The 20,937-nt window shown below is 40.4% G+C and overlaps 1 protein-coding gene across 4 annotated transcripts in view; it reads right to left on the bottom strand.

Annotated features, from left to right (window-relative positions):
• LOC129700425 (tau-tubulin kinase 2-like) overlaps positions 1–20,937 on the bottom strand; it is a 168,923-nt gene that overhangs the window by 92,287 nt on the left and 55,699 nt on the right. For all 4 annotated transcript variants that reach the window (XM_055640896.1, XM_055640894.1, XM_055640897.1 and 1 more), the window contains exons 3-5: positions 14,455–14,602; positions 7,646–7,719; positions 845–985 (exon numbers count right to left, since the gene is read on the bottom strand). In XM_055640896.1, coding sequence (XP_055496871.1) covers positions 845–985; positions 7,646–7,719; positions 14,455–14,602 — 363 coding nt within the window. The remainder of the gene's footprint in view (positions 1–844; positions 986–7,645; positions 7,720–14,454; positions 14,603–20,937) is intronic.

Genomic DNA, 20,937 nt, shown 5'->3' with positions numbered 1-20,937 from the left:
CTGCTAAACAAGAAGAGACCCCACAGTATTAGAGGGAAGATACTAGAATGGATAAAAGGTTGGCTGAATGGCAGAAGGCAAATAGTGGGCATAAAGGGGGCCTTTTCTGGTTGGCTGCCGATGACTAGAGGTGTTCCGCAGTGGTCGGTGTTGAGCCCGCTACCTTACACATTATATCTTGCTTTGGATGATGGAATTGATGGCTTTGTGGCCAGGTTTGCAGATGATACAAAGATGGGTGAAGGGGCAGGTAGCATGGAGGAAGCAGGGAGAACATGCAGTCACTGGGAGAACGTACAAATTTCACACAAGCAGTACTGGAAATCAGGCTGGAATCTAGGATTCTGGAGCTGTGGTGCAGCTGCTCTACTAAACCTGTCCCACCAAAGGAGACAATGCATAGATAGGGTAGACAGTCAGAATTTTTTTCCCAGGTTCAAATATGGTGAGAGGGGCAAAGTTTAAAGAAGATGGGTGGATCAGGTTGGTGAGTACCTGGAATGCACTACTGGGGATGGTGGTTGAAGCAGATACAGTAGTTGTATTTAAAATACTTTTGGATAAGCATATTGATATGCAGGGAATGGAGGGATATGGGTTATGTGCAGGTAGATAAGTAATGGTCTTTGAATCGTGTTTGTGTGGGCCGACGGACCAGTTCTGGTGCTGTACTGTTCTACATTTCAGGGCAAAGGAGTGGGACACGCTCGATTCCTCCTACACAGAGGCATGGATTCAGCAGGCCGAGCTGTAAATGGCTGCCAATTCTCAAACTCAAGCCTGATGAACTTAAAACTAACACACAACAGTTAATTCAGTTGCAAATGCTCTCCGAATTACTTACAGGTTTGATGTCCCTGTGAAGAAAGCCCACAGTGTGAATACTTTCTATTGCTTCAAGAATTTGTTTTCCCAGTCGTAGAATAGTGCTGATGCTAAAGGTACCTCTCGACTGGCTGCGACGTAGATCTGCAAGATTTCGACCCTGAAATGAATGCAAATAAATATTTATTAAAGGCCTGAAAATATAGTAATCTTGTCACTCATGATAATAAATTCCTTGAGTAATTTAATTGTTCTATTTCGGTACATATGACAATTAAACACTCTTGACTCTCTCTTCATTCTCAATAGGTTTTTTTTCTGCACAGCCAATTAATCAGTGAAAATCAAGTGGCTTAGTAATTTCAGTGGCCAGACATCTCCAGACCTCCATCTTCCTTTCGGATAAATTCATAGCCTCAACCCCATAATATTTACTTCTTGACTTGCCTCACAATCTTGTTGGTGCTATGTTTAAGGGCATTCAGTTTCTTTAAGGAAGGCTACAAAAGGAGACAAAGAACACTATTTTGGTTTGTTAGTTGATGCATTTGATTCTAACTTCTGCACATATTTTGCAAACTGCAAGAAACACTTTAAGGTTAATAGATGGATGATAAGATTAGTACTTTATTGTTTATTTGATTTTATTATGGGACCTATCCAAAAAAGCAAATTGGAACAAATACCCGAAGGAGGTCAACATATTTTAATCCCTGGCACACTGGGGATATCCAGTCTCAATGCATTATCATTAAGGGAATTCCAATTGACCTTATTGCTCTTCAGTTAGTGTAGAACTGACCTTCATTACTGCTCACTGCCTAGTGACCTGCACTGGAAACACATGGACCCAATATCTCATGAAAGTTCAAAGCATAATCCGTACAATTTCTCCATTTAAAAAAATGATTCAACATGCAATTAGGCATTCTGACTTCCCACATACATCCTTGAGGGAGGCAACAGAAAACTTCAAGCTAGTGACCTTCCCCATAGGAAATATGAACTGGATAAATTATCCACAAGATGGTAGACGTGTGAAGTGCCTTATATAACCTCTTTAATTAGTCTTGAGTCATATCAGACAATGAAAACCAGGGAATAAAATGCATGCAGCATGGTTTGGCCAATGGAAAATTTCCTGGTAAATTAAACTGAAGGCATATTGCACCCAAATAATCTGTGCAAAGTTTCAGACTCTAATGCACCAATATATAATCTGGTCATAGCAATTACGTAAAACGTGTGCCCAGAAAGCAGCTTTATACACTGGGGACTGTATAAAATACTGCCTAAATTATTGTTGTTATATGCAGCAAATAGAATACGAAAATCTTCAAACTTCCTATTGTTTGGTGATCTCATCAGGATGTGGTAACAGAAGGGTTAAATCAATAGACAAGGAACCAGAGTTCCAGACCATTCATCAAGAGGTTCAAGTTCAAATCTACCATGGTATTGGGTAGTTGGATTCAAGTAATTAAATAAAATCAATAATTTGAAACGTGCCTGTATAGAGAACAAGTGCCTGTGTTGAGATTAAAATAATATATGGAATATTCATCAATACTGAAACCCCAATACCGTGTGCTTTAAGTTGTATACTATTCTCTTATGTGGGACCTTGTCGAAAGCCTTCTGAAAGTCCAGATATAACACATCCACTGGTTCTCCCTTATCTACTCTACTAGTTACATCCTCGAAAAATTCTATAAGATTCGTCAGACATGATTTACCTTTCATAAATCCATGCTGACTTTGTCCAATGATTTCACCACTTTCCAAATGTGCTGCTATCCCATCTTTAATAACTGATTCTAGCAGTTTCCCCACTACCAACGTTAGACTAACTGGTCTGTAATTCCTCATTTTCTCTCTCCTTCCCTTTTTAAAAAGTGGGGTTACGTTAGCTACTCTCCAATCCTCAGGAACTACTCCAGAATCTAAAGAGTTTTGAAAAATTATCACTAATGCATCCACTATTTCTGGGGCTACTTCCTTAAGTACTCTGGGATGCAGCCTATCTGGCCCTGGGTATTTATCAGCCTTTAATCCATTCAATTTACCTAACACCACTTCCCGGATAACCTGGATTTCACTCAATTCCTCCATCTCATTTGAACCCGGTCCCCTGCTATTTCTGGCAGATTATTTATGTCTTCCTTAGTGAAGACAGAACTAAAGTAGTTATTCAATTGGTCTGCCATGTCCTTGTTCCCCATGATCAATTCACCTGTTTCTGATTGCAAGGGACCTACATTTGTTTTAACTAATCTTTTTCTCTTCACATATCTATAAAAACGTTTGCAGTCAGTTTTTATGTTCCCTGCCAGTTTTCTTTCATAATCTATTTTCCCTTTCCTAATTAAGCCCTTTGTCCTCCTCTGCTGGACTCTGAAATTCTCCCAGTGCACTGGTAGGCTGCTTTTTCTGGCTAATTTGTATGCTTCATCTTTTATTTTGATACTATCCCTGATTTCCCTTGTTATCCACGGATTTATTCCCTGATTTATTCTTTTGCCAAACTGGGATGAACAATTGTTGTAGTTCATCCATGCAATCTTTAAATGCCTTCCATTGCCATATCCACCGTCAACCCTTTAAGAATCAATTGCCAGTCGATCTTGGCCAATTCATGTCTCATACCCTCAAAGTTACCTTTCTTTAAGTTCAGGACCCTTGTTTCTGAATTAACAATGTCACTCTCCATCCTAATGAAGAACTCAACCATATTATGGTCACTCTTGCCCAAGGGGCCACGCACAACAAGACTGCTAACTAACCCTTCCTCATTACTCAATACCCAGTCTAGAATAGCCTGCTCTCTCGTTGGTTCCTCTACATTTTGGTTTAGAAAACTATCCCGCATACATTCCAAGAAATCCTCTTCCTCAGCACCCTTGCCAATTTGATTCACCCAATCTATATGTAGATTGAAGTCACCCATTATAACTGTTTTACCTTTGTTGCACGCATTTCTAATTTCCTGTTTGATGCCATCCCCAACTCCACTACTACTGTTAGGTGGCCTGTACACAACTCCCACTAGCGTTTTTTGCCCCTTAGTGTTTCGCAGCTCTACCCATATAGATTCCACATCCTCCAAGCTAATGTCCTTACTTTCTATTGCGTTAATCTCCTCTCTAACCAGCAACGCTACCCCACCTCCTTTTCCTTTATGTCTATCCCTCCTGAATATTGAATATCCCTGGATGTTCAGCTCCCAGCCTTGGTCACCCTGGAACCACGTCTCTGTGATCCCAACTATATCATAGTCATTAATAGCTATCTGCATGTTCAACTCATCCACCTTATTACGAATGCTCCTTGCATTGAGACACAGCGCCTTCAGGCTTGTTTTTACAACACTCTTGCCCCTTATACAATTATGTTGAAAAGTGGCCCTTTTTGATTTTTGCCCTGGTTTTGTCTGCCTGCCACTTTTCACCTTGCTACCTATTGCTTCTACCCTCATTTTACACCCCTCTGTCTCTCCACTCACACATTTAAGAAACCCTTTCCCTTTAACTCCATCCTCGACTATCCGATTTGACACCCAACCCCCCCTTATTCAGTTTAAAAACACACGTGTAGCAGTGGCAAACCTGCCTGCCAGAATGCTGGTTCCCCCACCTGTTAAGATGCAATCCGTCCCTTTTGTACAGTTCCCCCTTACCCCAAAACAGATCCCAGTGATCTAAATCCCTGCCCCGTGCACCAGTTCCTCATCCACACATTCAGGTCCCGTATCTCCCTGTTACTGCTCTCGCCAGCACGAGGAACTGGAAGCAAACCGGAGATAACAACCCTGGAGGTCCTGCTTTTCAGCATTTTTCCGAGCTCTCTAAAGTCACGCTGCAGAATATTCATCCCCTTCTTTCCGACATCGTTTGTGCCGACATGCACTACCACTTCTGGATGTTCACCTTCGCCCTTGAGGATTTTCTGCACTCTGTCCGTGACATCCTGGATCCTGGCACCAGGAAGGCAGCACACCATCCTCGAATCCCGTCTGTTGCCACAGAAACCCCTGTCCGTACCTCTCACAATGGAGTCTCCCACTACAATGACGTTGCCTGACGTTGGCCTATTTGGTTTTGGCTCAACAGCCCCTTTTGCTTCGCAAGCCAGTCCGCTGCTCTGTGTAATAACGTCTTCTGTCCAGATAGCTTCTAAGTGGGTGAACCTGTTCACAAGAGGTACAACACCTGGGGACGTTTGCATTCCATGCTTCCCTCCCTTTCTCACCGTCACCCACCTTCTCTCTTCCAGTACCTTAGGTGTAACAATCTTACTGTAGGACTTGTCGAGGAACGACTCAGTTTCTCGGACGAACCTGAGGTCATCCACTTGCTTCTCCAGTTCTCCAACACCGTCCTTCAGGAGCTGTACCTGGATGCACTTCTCACATTTGTAGCAGCCAGACGCACCAGCAGTGTCCTTGACCTCCCACATACTGCAAGCATCACACTGAATCAGCTTGCCTGACATCTCCTTCTTTCGTCTCTCCCTCTCCAACGTTTTGCGTAGCCTCCTCGCCGAAGACTCTTGAGCCAAAGACTCACACTTTACTCACAGGGCACTTCCCTCACAAGCGCTCACTCACTGCCGCTTCCTAAGAGCCGTCTTGCTTATATTGACTGATAAATTGCCTAATTTACCAATTTACAAACCAAATTCCTCAGTTTTCAACTGTTTTCCCCCCTCTGACTCACTTCTAACTTTCCTTCCACTTGGGCTAGAGCCAATCAGTGTTTTCTCTTGCTTATCTTTGTTGCTGTTGCTTCCAAATCCACAGCAGCTCTGAGTAAAATCTGTCTGTGCTTTGCCTCTCCTTTTCAACTGTTTTCCTCCCTCTGACACTTCTCTCCTCCCACTTGATCTGCATTTAAGGGTTAACTCCAAAGCTCGAAGAAAATTAGTTCACAGAAATTGATGGCACAAATGTATTCCACTGAATGTACTCTGTACACTCGAGTCTATTCAATGAGTTCAATGCATTTTGCCATGCCTACTGTGACAGCAAAACCGACAGCTAAATGATGGGGGATGAAACATTAAACACCAAAGATGTCAAAACATGTGGGTTACTCAAAATAGAAATTAATGGGTTGGCAAAAAAGACTGCTTGTCATTTTATTAGGTTTTTCCTCTTGGTCAAAGTCAGGATAAGTGCAATTGAGAAGATAGAGAAATGGATCACAACTTTATGTAGTTAACAAAGGTGGGATGTTAACTTAGGATGTCACCACAGGCATACTGCAGAAAATGGATTTCATGGTAGTCAAATCCAAAGCCATTCATTTTATATCTAAAAGAAAAACAGCAGCTTCCAAATGATGAAAAACAAAAGGCACTAGAGATTGAAACAAATCTTAGCTTCCAACATATACATCATTAAAAAGTCATTGACACATACAAACGGTAATCAGTTTGTTGAATGATTGCTCCTCTTTCTAATCGGTGAGCTAAGCAGGAGGAGGTCAAAGTTATGCCTTTGCTAAACACACCTAGTAAAACTACACCTTCAGTATTTAGAGAAGATCCAGACCTGAGGGAGGATACATTTGCGTTGGAGGTAGTGCAAAGTCAACATAACAATTTGTTAAATTATTTGTTGGAATTACATAAATAACAGTTGTAATTTGGGAATTTAGGAAGTTATGGGTTAATTTTAGTTTAAAAGTTTTCAATGCCTTATTGAAATTCATGAATAGGAGAAATAATTATCGTAGGTTAGGTGGTTTGGGTGACAAATTAGGGCCAGGCTTTTCAAGTCTGGTGAGGAAACAGATTTCGAATATCCTTCCAAAAATGAAACTTAAAGGCAGGTGACGGGATAAGTTTTATGTCTTAAAATTGTTATTAACCACATGTGTAGGGAATATGGAGGAAAGGTGAATATATGGAGCTATGCAACATATTAGTTAGTGAATAATGGGATGACTAAGGACAATAAGCCAAGTCCTACTTCTAAAAAGTAGTTCTACGTCATTTTATTAGACCAAGTTGGGAGGTCATGTTGCACTTGTTTAAGACATTGGTGAGACTGCATTCAGAATATTGCGTTCAGTTCTGGGCACCATGTTATATGTCAAGCTTGAAAGGGTTCAGAAAAGATTTGCGAGGATGCTGCCAGCAGCTATAGGGTGAGATTGAGTCGGCTGGGTCTCTATTCCATGGAGAGCAGGAGGATGAGAAGGAATCTTATAGAGGTGTACAAAATCATGAGAGAATAGATCAGGTAGATGCACAGGGTCTCTTGCTCAGAGTAGGGGAATCGAGGATCAGAGGACATAGGTTCAAGGTAAAGAGAAAAGATTTAATAGGAATCTGAGGGGTAACTTTTTTACACAAAGGGTGGTGGGTGTATGGAACAAGCTGCCTGAAGAGGAAGCAGAGGCTGGGACTATCACATCATTTAAGAAACAGGTTCATGAACAGGACAGGTTTGGAGGGATATGGACCAAGCACAGGCAAGTGGGACTAGTGTAGATGGGACATTGTTGGCTGGTGTGGGCAAGTTGGGCCGAAGGGCCTGTTTCCACACTGTATCACTAAGTAGAAATTCATTATTGTTGTACTGATATTATGAGCCGGGAAATCAACAAACAATTAAATTTAATAAAAAGGCTGGTGTGATGTAAAACAGCCTCATAAACAGCATTCTTACTTGTGATGGAATCATTCCCAAAGGAGACTGACCCTTTGTGTGAGCAAGAAATCAATCAAAATGAACAATTCTTTGTCATACGACCTTAATTATATTATGAATTAGGTATTTCGAGAATAAGGTGAAAAACTTACTAATAGCACTCACCTGCAGCTGCATTACAACATAATTAAATTGGTCATTTCTTCCACAGCCAATAAATCTACAAACATGATCCTTCCCTAGTGCAAAAAGGAGAAAAAAAATCATTAATAGTTCCACATAAAAATGTGTGTAAAATCTGGGGGGGAAATGCATCCATTGAAGAGCCCCTTACACAATCTATCCAACAGCATTCATTTAGTATTTTCATTGTTCACTCTACAGATGATTAAACAGTATGATCATACCATGCAGGAAATTATCATTTATAACCAATGGATTACAAAGTGACAACAGCAAGAATGGAAGATTTATGCATGAAGTGCAAGGATCATAATTGAAATAACCTTTTGTCATTGAATCTAGAAGCATACATTTCAGAGTTGAGTGAAATGTTTTTTGTGTAACAATTTCTGCATTAATTTTCTCACCAATACTTTGTGTTTTTCTCATTGGTTACAAAGAATAAAACGCTGCAGATACTGAATTAGAAATCAAAAATAATTGGAGATACAGCATATCAGACAGACAGCATTCTGATGAAAAGTGATCAACCCCTAACATTAATTCAGTTTCCATCTCCACAGTTGCAGCCTGGTCTGCTGCGTAACTCCAGAAATTTTTAGAGCTTGTTGAAACTCAGATTAGACACAACCTCTGCTATTTTAGCACCTTTAAACATTATATGCACCAAAAAAAATCTTTTAGATTAGGTCGCCGCAGTGGGATAGCCCCTTAAATGTTTTACTCAATACCTTTACAATCATCCTGTTCAAAACCACCACCTCAGCCAGGAATAATATCCTCCCTGCATCTAACCTATCAAACCCTTTCAAAGTGTTCATGATAGTGGTGGCCGCCAGCTCTGTTCTTCTTCTCGGCAGCTTGCTAGAATGTTCATGGTAATGTTTTGAATTGAATTAGAGTATGTCTTACATTGATCGAGCATTTATGCACATATAATAAGTGTTTATCCCAGCTCTCTTTTGAAATTTTTATAGCTAGTTCTTGTTCCCAGTCTCTTCTAATACCATCAGTTGTAGTTATTTCTATATTTAAAATAGTGTTATATAAGTATGATATTAGGTTTGCTGATTCGGCCTTTGTCTTCATTGCTTCGTCCAGTAAGTCTGGAGGCATGTTATGATAGTCTTTTGTGTATTTTTTCAGATAGTCACACATTTGAAGATATTTAAAATATTGATTATTTCTCAAATTATATTTCAGTTGTAATTGTTGAAATGATAATAATTTTCCAAATTCATACAAGTCTCCGAGCATTTTGATTCCTATTCTTTCCCATTGTGTAAATGATTTATTTATAGTAGAAGGTTTAAACGACGGATTATTGACTATTGCCGATAAAAGAGATAGATTTCTTAATTTTAGATTCTGTTTTATTTGTTTCCAAGTTCTACTTGTGCTATGTATAATTGAAAATTGAAGGGGGGGGGGGAATGTTCATGGTGACTGTTCACGGCAGCCCGCCAGGATTTTCACAGAAAACAAGCCCTTTGGTCCAACTTGTCCATGCTGAGCAAGATGCCCATTAGCGGTTGTCCTAATTGCCTGCAATTGGCACATATCTCTCAAAACCTTTACTTCTCATGTACCTATCCAAATGTCTTTTAAATGCTTTAATTATTCCTGCCCCTATCACTTCCTCTGGCAGCTTTTTTCATATACCCACTACCCTGTGTATAAAACACAGCTCCCCTTCAAATCTTTCCACTCTCACCATAAACTTATGCCGTCTTGTTTTCAATTTCCTGCCCTGGGAAAAAGGTTTATCAACCACCTTCTCTGTGCCCCTCATTTTAGAAATCTCACCAAGGTCCTTTGCCACCCCTCCGCCTCCTTCGCTCCAGGGAAAACAGTCCCAGCTCATCCAACCTCTCCTTAAAACTCAAAACCTTCTATTCCAACCTTGCAAATTTATTTTGCACTTCATCACATCCTTGCTGATAGCATGGCAACCAGAACTACACACAATACGACATGTGTGGTCTCACCAACAGCGTGAACACCTGTAATATGACGATCCAACTCTTGTACTCAATGGCCTGACTGTTGAAAGCAAGCATGCCATTTGCCTTCTTCAAAACCCAGTCTAATTGTGCCACCACTTTCAGGGAACTATGTACTTGCACCCAGAGATCACTGTTCTACAACACTCTTCAGGGCTCCTGCTCTTCTTTAACTTCTCAACATGCATCACTTTGCACTTTTGAGTTAAATGCCATCTGCCGATTCTTTGGCAACATTCCCAGTTGACCTAGATGCTGTGGTAACCTTAAGCAACTAATGAAATATTAATAGACATTAATAAACTATTTCAATTAGCTTCATCTGAAATATGTTACCTTAACCTGAAAAAGAAAACTAATTCAATTAAAATTATAAAGCATTTCCATAAGATGCAATATATACACAAAAGATAGATTTTGTTTTGTACATGAGTATTCAATGTGGCTACAATTTTAAATTCAGAAGAATGATTACTTAATTTTTAAGAGTTTCTACCAATTAAATGGAGGACATCAGCATTAAGGTCCTCAGCAGATCTAGAGATGTATGCATTCATTGCCCTGGACATTCCTTCCACATTTAGCTGGTAGATGCGTAGAGATTTCCCGATGCTGCGGGGGTTTTGGCCCTGGGAAGGGCAATAGACAATAGGTGCAGGAGTAGGCCATTCGGCCCTTCGAGCCATTACCGCCATTCAATGTGATCATGGCTGATCATCCCCAATCAGTACCCCGTTCCTGCCTTCTCTTGTGAATCTGTGGAATTCTATGCTACAGAAGGCAGTGGAGGCCAACTCACTGGATTTTTTTGCAAGAGAGATTTAGATTTAGCTCTTAGGGCTAAAGGAATCAAGGGATATGGGGGAAAAAGCAGGAACGGGGTAATGATTTTAGAGGATCAGCCATGATCATATTGAATGGCGGTGCTGGCTAGAAGGGCCGAATGGCCTACTCCTGCACCTATTTTTATGTTTCTAATAAACTAAACTAAGAGGTTTCATTATTTAACCTATCTATGGCCCTCATAATTACATTTATTTCAATGAGATTTCCCTCAGCCGCCTGCAATCCAATGAAAAATCTTTGACCTGAAACAGTGACTGTCTCTTTCCACAGATAATGCCTGACTTGCTAAGTGCTTCCAGAAATTTTGTTTCTCCAATATCTGCAATATGTACAAAGCAATCGCTTACTCAATTTTTTGATGAGCTAAATAAAGACTGTGCCTAAAATGGTCTAATGCCATTATCTGAATGAGTGAGAGAAATATAGCAGATGAAGGTGATCTGAAGGCTAACAACCTGATACAACAGGCATTTCAACAGGCATTTCAACAAGAAAACAACATGTTGACCTTTATTGCAATGAGCTTTAAATTTTGAAATAAGATGACTTGCATCAACTATATAGTGCCTTGGTTAAATCACACCTGGATTATTATAAGAATTTTGATTTTCTTTAAAGTCTAAAGAAAACCTGACATAAAAAGAATGCTGAGAATATTCACCTGCCTGGTTGCTGCTGCTGGGGGGGGGGGGGGGGGGGGGGGTGAGAGTGTGCACCATGAAGAGATTGGCAGACTAGTCTACCGTTCACCAGAGGTCAAACAATAGATGACCAATGAAATACCACAACATTCTTCAAAGGACTCGATAGGATAGATAAGGGAGGATGACTCCTCTGGCTGAGGAAACCAGAGCTGGGAGTCAGACTCAAAATAACAGAGGCTATTTTGGACTGAGACATTGCATCTTCAATCAGTGCAATGCATGCAAAATAATTTGAATCATTAAATAGCAATTCACTGTAATGAATATTGACTGATGAAGTTGAATTAGCACAACCATTTAGTCTTAAACAAAGTTTAAATCATACCTCTAATTAAAACAGTGGTCTTATGATCCAAATATTTTACACATTATTACACTAAACCTACAGCATAGCATGAGGTCATTCAAAATCTCTAGCATATAGATTATTGTCATTGAACCAGTATTTCGATAGTGGACTGGAAATATTTTCACAGAACTTCTCTCTCCCATAGAGGAAAAATTAAACATGTTATTTATTTCATAGGTAGTCTCAATCCTGCTGAATAAAAAAATGTAAACAGAATATTTAAAAATTTAAAAACAGAAAACAAATTTTCACTCCTCTACTCTGAACCAAATTCAACGGCTTAGAAACAGATAATATTAGCCTGGTTTGATCCCTTGGTGCAGACAATTATAAGCAGGCCTGATGTATACTCTTTCATATTGCCCTTTGGAAAAGCGACATATTATTACCTTCCACTTATATTTTACACCACTATCATCAGATTCTATCAAGGATACAGCCTGGAGTGTACAAAAAGCCACCACAGAAAGATGACTTTTGTATTTTGCATGCTTAAGACAATATAATAGATCCAAATTGCAGAATGCTGAGCTTTACCAATGTTTACACCTTAAGAATTCTAAACCCGACCCTTTTATCAGAAAGAGGATCCAAAGTCTAAGATTCGGTTAACAGCATCACTAAAACTCCAAATCCAGCTGATTCTAAGTCATCATTTAGAATGCAGCTACATATGAAGACAGCCAAGAGGTCTGGATACTGAGGTGACCATTAGATTTTATTAAGTCTGATCATTCCAACCTACAAAATCCATTCCTTGCAGGACAAGAACTGGCTCCAATTTCCAAAGACACTTCCACCTAGTTAACAACTCAGGATGCAGAAGGGGTCCCAAAGGCAGCAAGTCTTTTTTTTTTTTTTTTTTTTTAATTTTATTTTTATTAGAAGTACGGTAAATTACAATTCTACACAACACATATATCTTAATACATTTTTAGTACCGCTTCATTTTTTTTTTTTTTTTTTTGAGCTTTAAGAAAAAGGTAGAAGTAAGGAAAGTAAAGAAAGTGCAAGAGAGTCGTGCAGTGCAAGAGTGTAAGGAAAAGAAAGCCCCTTAGGAAAGAAGTTAGAGAAGGAAGTAAAGTGAGAAAATAGACCCTAGAAAAGAGAGAAAGAGAAATAGAAACAATTGCTCTATTATAACATTAAACTCCGCAGAAAGGGGACTACCAACCAAGTCTGTTTTTTGTTATTTTACCTCCCGTTACCAGGTCCTGATTCCGCTTATTTATATATTTGTTTTTTTTAGATTACTATTGCACCTCATACTTGTAATAGGTCCAGAAACATAGACCACGTCTTTTGGAATTGGTCTGCTTTACCTGCTAGGAGGAATCTCATCTCTTCCAGATGTAATGTTTCAAACATATTTGATATCCACATTTTTATTGTTGGTGTCGGCGCATTTTTCCAGAATTTAAGTATAAGCTTTTTTCCCATTATTAGCCCGTAATTAATTAAATTCTTCTGAAACACGTTTAATTCAGGGTTACCTTCCGATATTCCGAAGATAATCCATTCTGGTTTTGGTACCAGTTTTATATTGATCGATTTTGAAAAAATATCAAATATTTCATACCAGAATTTTTGGATTTTTGTACAAAAAACAAAAGAGTGCGCTATGGTAGCTTCTTGACATAGGCATTTATCACAGATTGGTGAAACATTAGGGAAGATTTTATTTAATTTAGTTTTTTTGAATAATATAATCTATGTAATGTTTTAAATTGGATGAGCGTATGTCGTACGTTGATCGAACATTTATGCACCTGTAGTAAATGATTATCCGGCAGCAAGTCTGATAATTAACAAAAAGCACAAAAAGTATTCAAAGCTCATACCCAAGAGCTGGAAAGCAGGATCAATCCAAATAGTCCTTTTTTTTTCATATCAGGAGAGAATAAAAACTTTCATGACATTCTCCAGGGCTGTAATTTTTTTAAATGATTCTATGATTCATTCAAAGACCATTATAACAAATTGATCTGGAAATAGTTTACATGGTTGAAGTCAAAGATGCTAGATAATAGAAATTAATTATGATTGCATTGCCCAACAACCAAATAGGAAATGGATTACAAATCAATTGCAATCAAAATAAACTGCATCGCACAAGTATCATCTTAGTACAAGAGCTTAGGAAGAGTTGATAGTAGTGGATTGTTCTGATACGCAGCTGTATTTTAAGTTAGAATGTAGCTTGATCCACAGTAATTGCTGAACTGCCTTCTGGTCTCGCAATGTGCCATTGATTACCAGATCTCTTGCCTGGTGCAAAGCAAATGGCCTCAACCCACTCTATACTCCTCCCCATTATCTGCCAAATGTCTCTGACTGAGTGAGGCAGCAGGAAGATATGGGGTATTTTGCTTGGTTTGTGGTGAGAGAAAATGTGGGAATTGGTCAGACATTTATAATTGGGGATGTTAGGGGAAGGGAAGAAGGAAAACAGTCAGGAAGATGTTGGGAGGACAGTGCCAAGTTTTGACTTTGCCATGGATGGAGAATATTGTTCCTTTTTAGAAGGGGGGGGGGGGTAAGCAACCAGCAGAGTTGATTTTTTTGCCTGGCAACTAGCATGGAAAACTTCAATAAAGTTTCTTAGGTGTGCATATTGAGAATAGGGATGGGTATGAAACCATGAACAAAAAAGACAAATCTGTGCCCAAGGGTTACAGTCAATTACATGTTATCAATACTTGTTACATTGCCTGCCCCCCACACTAATAATCTATAGGTGGCACAAAGATTGCCAACGCCAATGGGGAATTCAGCAAGCCTGTCAGTGCGCACAAGCTAGTGGGTGAGCAGATTATTCAGGTTCTCCAGCCTACTGAAATTGACCTAATTAAATAACGAACTGTCTAAATAAATAACATTGGAACTAACCTTGCAGCTTCTTCAAAACAGCAACTTCCATTTTGAGAACCTGTTTTGGTTGCTGGGCTGATTCCACCTTGAGAGCAACATTTTCCTGGGTCAAAAAGTCTACAGCTTCATAGATTTCACCAAAGCCTCCACCTCCAATCTTTTTCAACTGCAAGACAAAAAAAATCTTTATTTACTCAATGTGCCAGACTGAAATGGGTAAATTAATGACATTAATTTACAACTGGTACACCAGTTTTACAAGCATAGTAAACACCTTGTGCATTATTTTTTCAGTAGTAACTTATTCAAAATTAGAAAATAAAGAATTTTAAGACACTGCCTTCCCAAATTAATTTCCAGTAAATTAAGTACTTTACATGTAGACTCTGCTAATGTATAAATCTAATGGATTTATAAATAAATCTAGCACACCAACTCCACAAACCTCTTGTCTGGTCATAGAAACATAGAAAAGTAGGTGCAGGAAGTGGCCATTCGGCCCTTCGAGCCAGCACCGCCATTCAATATGATGAAAAAATCCAGTGAATTGGCCTCCATTGCCTTCTGCGGCAGAGAATTCCACAGATTCACAACCGTCTGGCTGAAAATATTTTTCCTCATCACAGTCCTAAATGGCCTACCCATTAGTCTTAAAATGTGACCCCGGTTCTGGACTCCCCCAACATCGGGAACTGTGTGGTGTGGCGGCCACTAAAGGCAGCGGCTCGACTACAGTCCGTCTGTCTTTTAATTTTTGTCTCGTTAAATGTATGTTTGATTCTAGTTTTATTTTATTTTTTTAGCAGTGTATATGTGGGGGGTGGGTGAAACCGTTTAAAATCTCTTCCCTGTGCAGGGACCCGACTTTTCCCTGTCAGGTATCCAGTGTCATTGGGCCTAACATCGTGGAACCAAATGAGGGCTCCAGTCGTGGAGCCTGCGGACTCGCCATCGCAGAACTGGCCATCTTTGAAGCGGGAGGAGCTGTGGTGGCGCGCGGCTGCAACCCGACTTCGGAGGCTCCGGCCGCAGGCCCGGTGGACAGGAACATTGGGAGCTCGCATGTCCCTGGTGGGAGACCGCTTTTCAGAGCTCCCGCAACGGCGACTTCCCCCGCTGGAATCGCGGGGGTTAAAGGACTCGGAGCAGGGCCTAACATCGCCCGGCACGGCTTAACAGCCGCGGGACTTATCATCGCCCGCCGGGGGCTTTAACATCGTGAGACCCAGTCGCCACGGCGTTGCAGTTGGACTGCTGGACCGCGGGAGAAGAACAAAGGAAGAGATAAGACTTTTGCCTTCCATCAAAGTGAGGAGGTGTTGGAGATTCACTGTGATGGATTTCTGTGTAAAGTGCGTTAAGTGTGGGTCTTGGGTTTTTTTGTAATTGTTAAGTGTAGAAAATGCAATTTTGTTTAATCCAAGCTGTCTGAATGACAATAAAAGGCATTCATCCCTATAAAAAAAATACTCGTGATGAAAAAAATGTGTTATTTTTTATTCATACGAGCCGCTACGAGACATCCACGAACTCCTACAGACCCGCTACGAACATTCTCCGAGTTCGAATCAGTGGAAAACTCGGGAGAACTCGTGAATTACCTCGTACAGTGGGACAGGAGCTTAACTAGGTATATTTATGCTTCATTTGTACAAAACGTCGATGATTTTGGTGGGTTTTATTGCTTTATGTTTCGATGAGTGAGCGAGATAGTGAACAACCATTTTTCATTGTTTTTGTTTTGATGGAGGAGGGGGGGGGGGTGCAGAAAGAGAATTAAATAAAATATATGTTTTCTATAACTATCAATAGATAATATGAATAGTATTTGTGGTGTTTTCACCTTTTACTATACTAATCCACAGCCACGGGCTGTGTACATGTGTGTTGACTTCTGAATGAGTTCTGCATGTACATGTGTAAGTAAAGTTGTGTAGTACAAAACACAGTCACGAATCTCCTGACTAATCATATCTCTTCTGATTCCCATTTACATTGGATAATTTTAATCAGTACTTGACATTCCAATTTTCTGTAATAATCTTGTGATTGTATAAATGGTTAGCCTCATCATAACTGGCAAGATTTGACAGCTCGACGATGGTTGTGGGAGGCCAGCAATTTAGTCCTTTTGATTCTCCAGGCCACCCATCTTTCAGTTCGCTCATGGAATCGGGAAGAATTTTTTCTCCACATTGCAAGAGTTCCTTGTATTGATCAGCATGGCTAACATTTTTCTTCACCAGCAGTCGATGGCACGGGCTTCTTCATGTACGATGCAGCGTAAGTAAGCAAGAGCAGCGATTATGTCTTTTTGTCCCATTTTTTAAAATCATCCAGTGTCATATCGTCGTAATTTGGGTCAGCTATAACCAATATAAGATTCAAAATCGAAAACTCAGATCAAAAATTTTGAGTAAATACAAATGCTGCGTTCGCTTTTTAAAAAAAAAATCCAGAATGACCTTTGGCAAATCCCATGATTCATTGCCTTTATCAAGAAACTGAACTTGCTTATTTTATGTTTCTAGTCATGACCAGATGATTATTTGGTTGAGAATTAAGTACTCCTTAAGACTAAACACCAGGAATAACTCCATAGTTCTTCAAAACTGTACCGCTTCATGACCTACAAACCCTGTACGTCTTTGGAGTGCAAGAGAAAACCCAGAGAAAACTCATTCGGTCACAGGGAAATCATACAAACTCTGTACAGACAGCACCCGCAGTCAGTATCGAGCCTGGGTCACTGGTGCTCTAAGGCAGCAACTCTACCGCTGCGCCACATTGCCGCCCCAAAAGGCACCAGAATGTCTTGATGACCTTTAAAACATTAGCATCATAGTGACCAGTTGGTTCCAAAAAAAAGCCATCATCTGTGTAGAAGAAAATCCTCTTTCCTTGTCTTGCCTTTTTATTTCTGATTCTTTGTGATTTTCAAAAAGAGCAAACGGCCAAGGTATACAAAATCACTATAGGGTGATTTCACGAAAGGTCACTGGAGCGTAGATCCGCACCCACGTGACCGAAAATCTCAAGTGGAGGACATGCTAGAGCAAACGCGATAATTCCCGATATTTTGGACCTTTAAATCTCCACGGCAAATGTCCGCTGTTCACTTCCGCTGGATTGGCACCTTCAGCTCCCTCTTTAATTTACCTTAGTTTCTATCTTTTTTTGACTGTAAATCTAGGTAGCTGTGCCTCAGTCACCCCGACTGGCACAATAAATTGCAGATCAAAACCTGGCCGTTTTCTATGTTTTTAACGGGTGGGAAAGTGCGTGTTTTCCCATCCACTAACAAAGTGCGTGTTTTCCCATCCACTAACACGTTGATGCACCCAGGGAAAAGTCTCAGTGGACTGTCATTCACAATGTGTGGGACGGTCTGGTCTGGATGTCCGCAGTCGCAAGCAGGGCTGTCTGTCATCGGACAGTGCAAGCCCGCGGGGGCGTTGCTTGTCCCACTGGGTTTCTCCAGCAGTATGGGGGGGGGGGAAGGATTTTATTTAAATTGTGTTCATAAAAATAACAAAATTTAATGAGAAGTGTATGCGAATGTAAAAGTGAAATCGCTAGCGAAATGGAAAAAATCTCGGCGTTTTTGCGTGTGGTTTTGGCGGACCAACGAATCAAAGGCCAAAAACCTAATCTGAAAATCTAATCTGACATACACCCACAAACACACACACAGTTTTAATAGATAGTAGACCAAGTGCAGACCCGTTGGGTCTGTTACCACAACGCGTGGTCGCAAGGGAGGGTGGCCTGACGTCATCGCGCAACACCATGCGCTAGGCATACGACGCTAAGGCGCTGCGTACAACGTCAAGACGCTGCGTACGACGTCGAGACGCTGCGTACGACGTCGAGACGCTGCGTACGACGTCGAGACGCTGCGTACGACGTCGAGACGCTGCGTACGACACGGATATACGCTGCGTACGGCCGTCGACACGCTGCGTACGCCATCCATGCGCCTGTGGGCCGACAGGCCGTTGACGCACGGGATTTTCGGACAGTGCAAGCCCGCGGGGACGGCGCAAAGTAGCGGGGGACCAGCCGATCTGTGCCTTCTTCCAGCGTGACAGAGCCGGGCCGGGAGGGGGGGGTGGAGGAGAGCCGGGCGGCAGCAGCGAAAATCACTAGCGAAATGTGAAAAAATGTCGGCATTTTTGGAGGAGAGCCGGGCGGCAGCAGCCGTTATGGTGGCTGGCCAGCAGGAGGTGAAAAAAATGAGTGAGTGAGGTGGGGGGGGGGGGGGAGAAGGATTTTATTAAAATTGTGTACATAAAAATAACGACATTTAATGAGTGGATATGCGAATGTAAAAGTGAAATCGCTAGCGAAATGGGAAAAAATCTTGGAGTTTTTGCGTGTGGTTTTGGCGGACCAACGAATCAAAGGCCAAAAATCTAATCTGAAAATCTAATCTGACATACACCCACAAATACACACACACACAGAGTTTTAAAAGTATATAGATATGATATGATAGATAGATATGTAGGTTAACACAGGTTCAACAGTACAATGAAATGTTTTTGACAAGACAACGGGTCACCTAGCAATGATATTACAAGGATAAAATTAAGGTAAAAAAACAACCTGTCCAAATAAAATTCCATGGCCCACTTTCCCAGTTGAGTTTGATCAAGATCCTGTTGTAATCCTTGATAACCTTCTTCATTGTCCACGATACCACCAATGTTGGTGGTTTCCACAAACTTATTCATTGGTAAAGAAATATAGGTCAGCAAAATTAAATCAAAAATTACCAGAGGAAAGTGGACCAAATGCTACCGAAATAAAAATATTGGAAATACTTCAGTTGGTAGCCGTAGAACATTATTAAAATTAATTAAATGTCTTTGAATATTAAAACTTGAAACACGACCACAGTGAACATTTCCCTGAAAAAACCCTGTAGGATCTAAAGATGAAAGTTAAAATATCATCACGGAATTTAAATTTGATTGATTAAATAAATCTGACATCACCAATGATATTGTGGAGTATGGCTAGGGTAATAGTTTAATTCTTGCATGAACCAGGATAGTGAAAACATTTGAAGAAATTGGCGCAAATCCAGGTAGGGCACAGGGAAGAGGAGGGGCAGGGGGTTGGGGGGGGGGGGGGGGGGTGAAGGAGTGGTTATTTTTAGGTTAGTTACCTCAAATTAAAGAATTGAATGTTCATACCGTCAGGTTACAAATAATTCCTCATATTCCGTTTAGGTAGCTGAGGAAATAGTATATAATAGAACCGCTCGGATAGTGACTTTTATATAAGATAGGTAATTTGCAAGAGAAAAGCTTAAGGTTTTCAGAACCACATGTCTCCTAAAGATATAAAGTACAAAATCAAAACATAGAAACGCTAATCTGAACCTGCGTTTATTGCTTCGAGGCAATTATAACGCTGGAGGAAATTGTATTTGATGATTTTGTGCTGAAGAATGGATTACTGAATAGGGCCTCTTCTTAGGCTAGAGATCATCTGCTCTTTCTCTATGGCACATTCCTGAGCTCAAAGTGTGACAAAGATGAAGAGTTATGGCTGTTTATGCCGAGTTCGAAACAGAATTCAAGGCTGTGAGATAATACTCTGTGGTTAGCTTTGGCTATGCTAAATTATAATGAGGTTGAGATAAGGGATGGATGCTTGGAGAGGAAAGAATCAGATTGATGGATTTGTGACCTGCCTTCTGTTTATAGAAAGTCGAAGAAGCAGATGTACTTTTGAAGTAATGGTCTGAAGTTCTGTAATATTTGTAAAAGGCCTTGCAGATGAGATTGGAAATCCATCTCCCAGAGAGAGCAGGAAAAGGGGAGGCTGCAAGTTAGAATGAAGCTGTATCCTGGCACATATCATCAATTGTTGACAGATTTACGACCCATGTATGCTTGGAGTTGGGAGGTGTGTGTGGGTTTTGAATTTAACTTAGAAGCTGTGTAATTCGGCACTCATATAATTAATGTTTTAATACATAGGCAATGGTATTTTAAACTGTGTAATATTGTAGTGAATTGTGTAAAACCATTTATGAAATGTATTGTGTCTAAGTAGGATAGTAAACATTAGACCTTGTTTCGATTTATAGGAATATCTTTCTTCTTGGTATGGAAAGTGTGTTTTGTTTGTATGACTTGTGTGATCATTGTATTACATATTATCTTATATTTTGAGGAGTGATCATTGATAATTGAGCCTACTGGGGTTTTGCTGTGCTGAAATAAAATAATTCTAAACAAAGTTAAACCACAGGCAAACAAAGGTTGTAAAATGAGGCCAGAGAAGGGGGGGGGGGGGGTCATGTGACTGCTGTTGTAAATCACCAGAAGGCCTCAGATGATTGGTTACTAGTCTGTCATACCCTCTGTATCCAAAATGTCTAATACATATATAATGCCCGGAGTTTGTACAAAAGTTACTAATTCTCTGGACCTGCCCCAGATGTGTTGGAAGGTTCAGAGACTAGTCTCAGCTGAATAAAGAATC

This window comes from Leucoraja erinacea, chromosome 9, assembly GCF_028641065.1.
Source record: "Leucoraja erinacea ecotype New England chromosome 9, Leri_hhj_1, whole genome shotgun sequence".
NCBI classification, from domain to species: Eukaryota; Metazoa; Chordata; class Chondrichthyes; order Rajiformes; family Rajidae; genus Leucoraja; species Leucoraja erinaceus.
The sequence above is the reverse complement of the archived record's forward strand: the minus strand, read 5'-3'. Positions and strand labels throughout refer to the sequence as shown.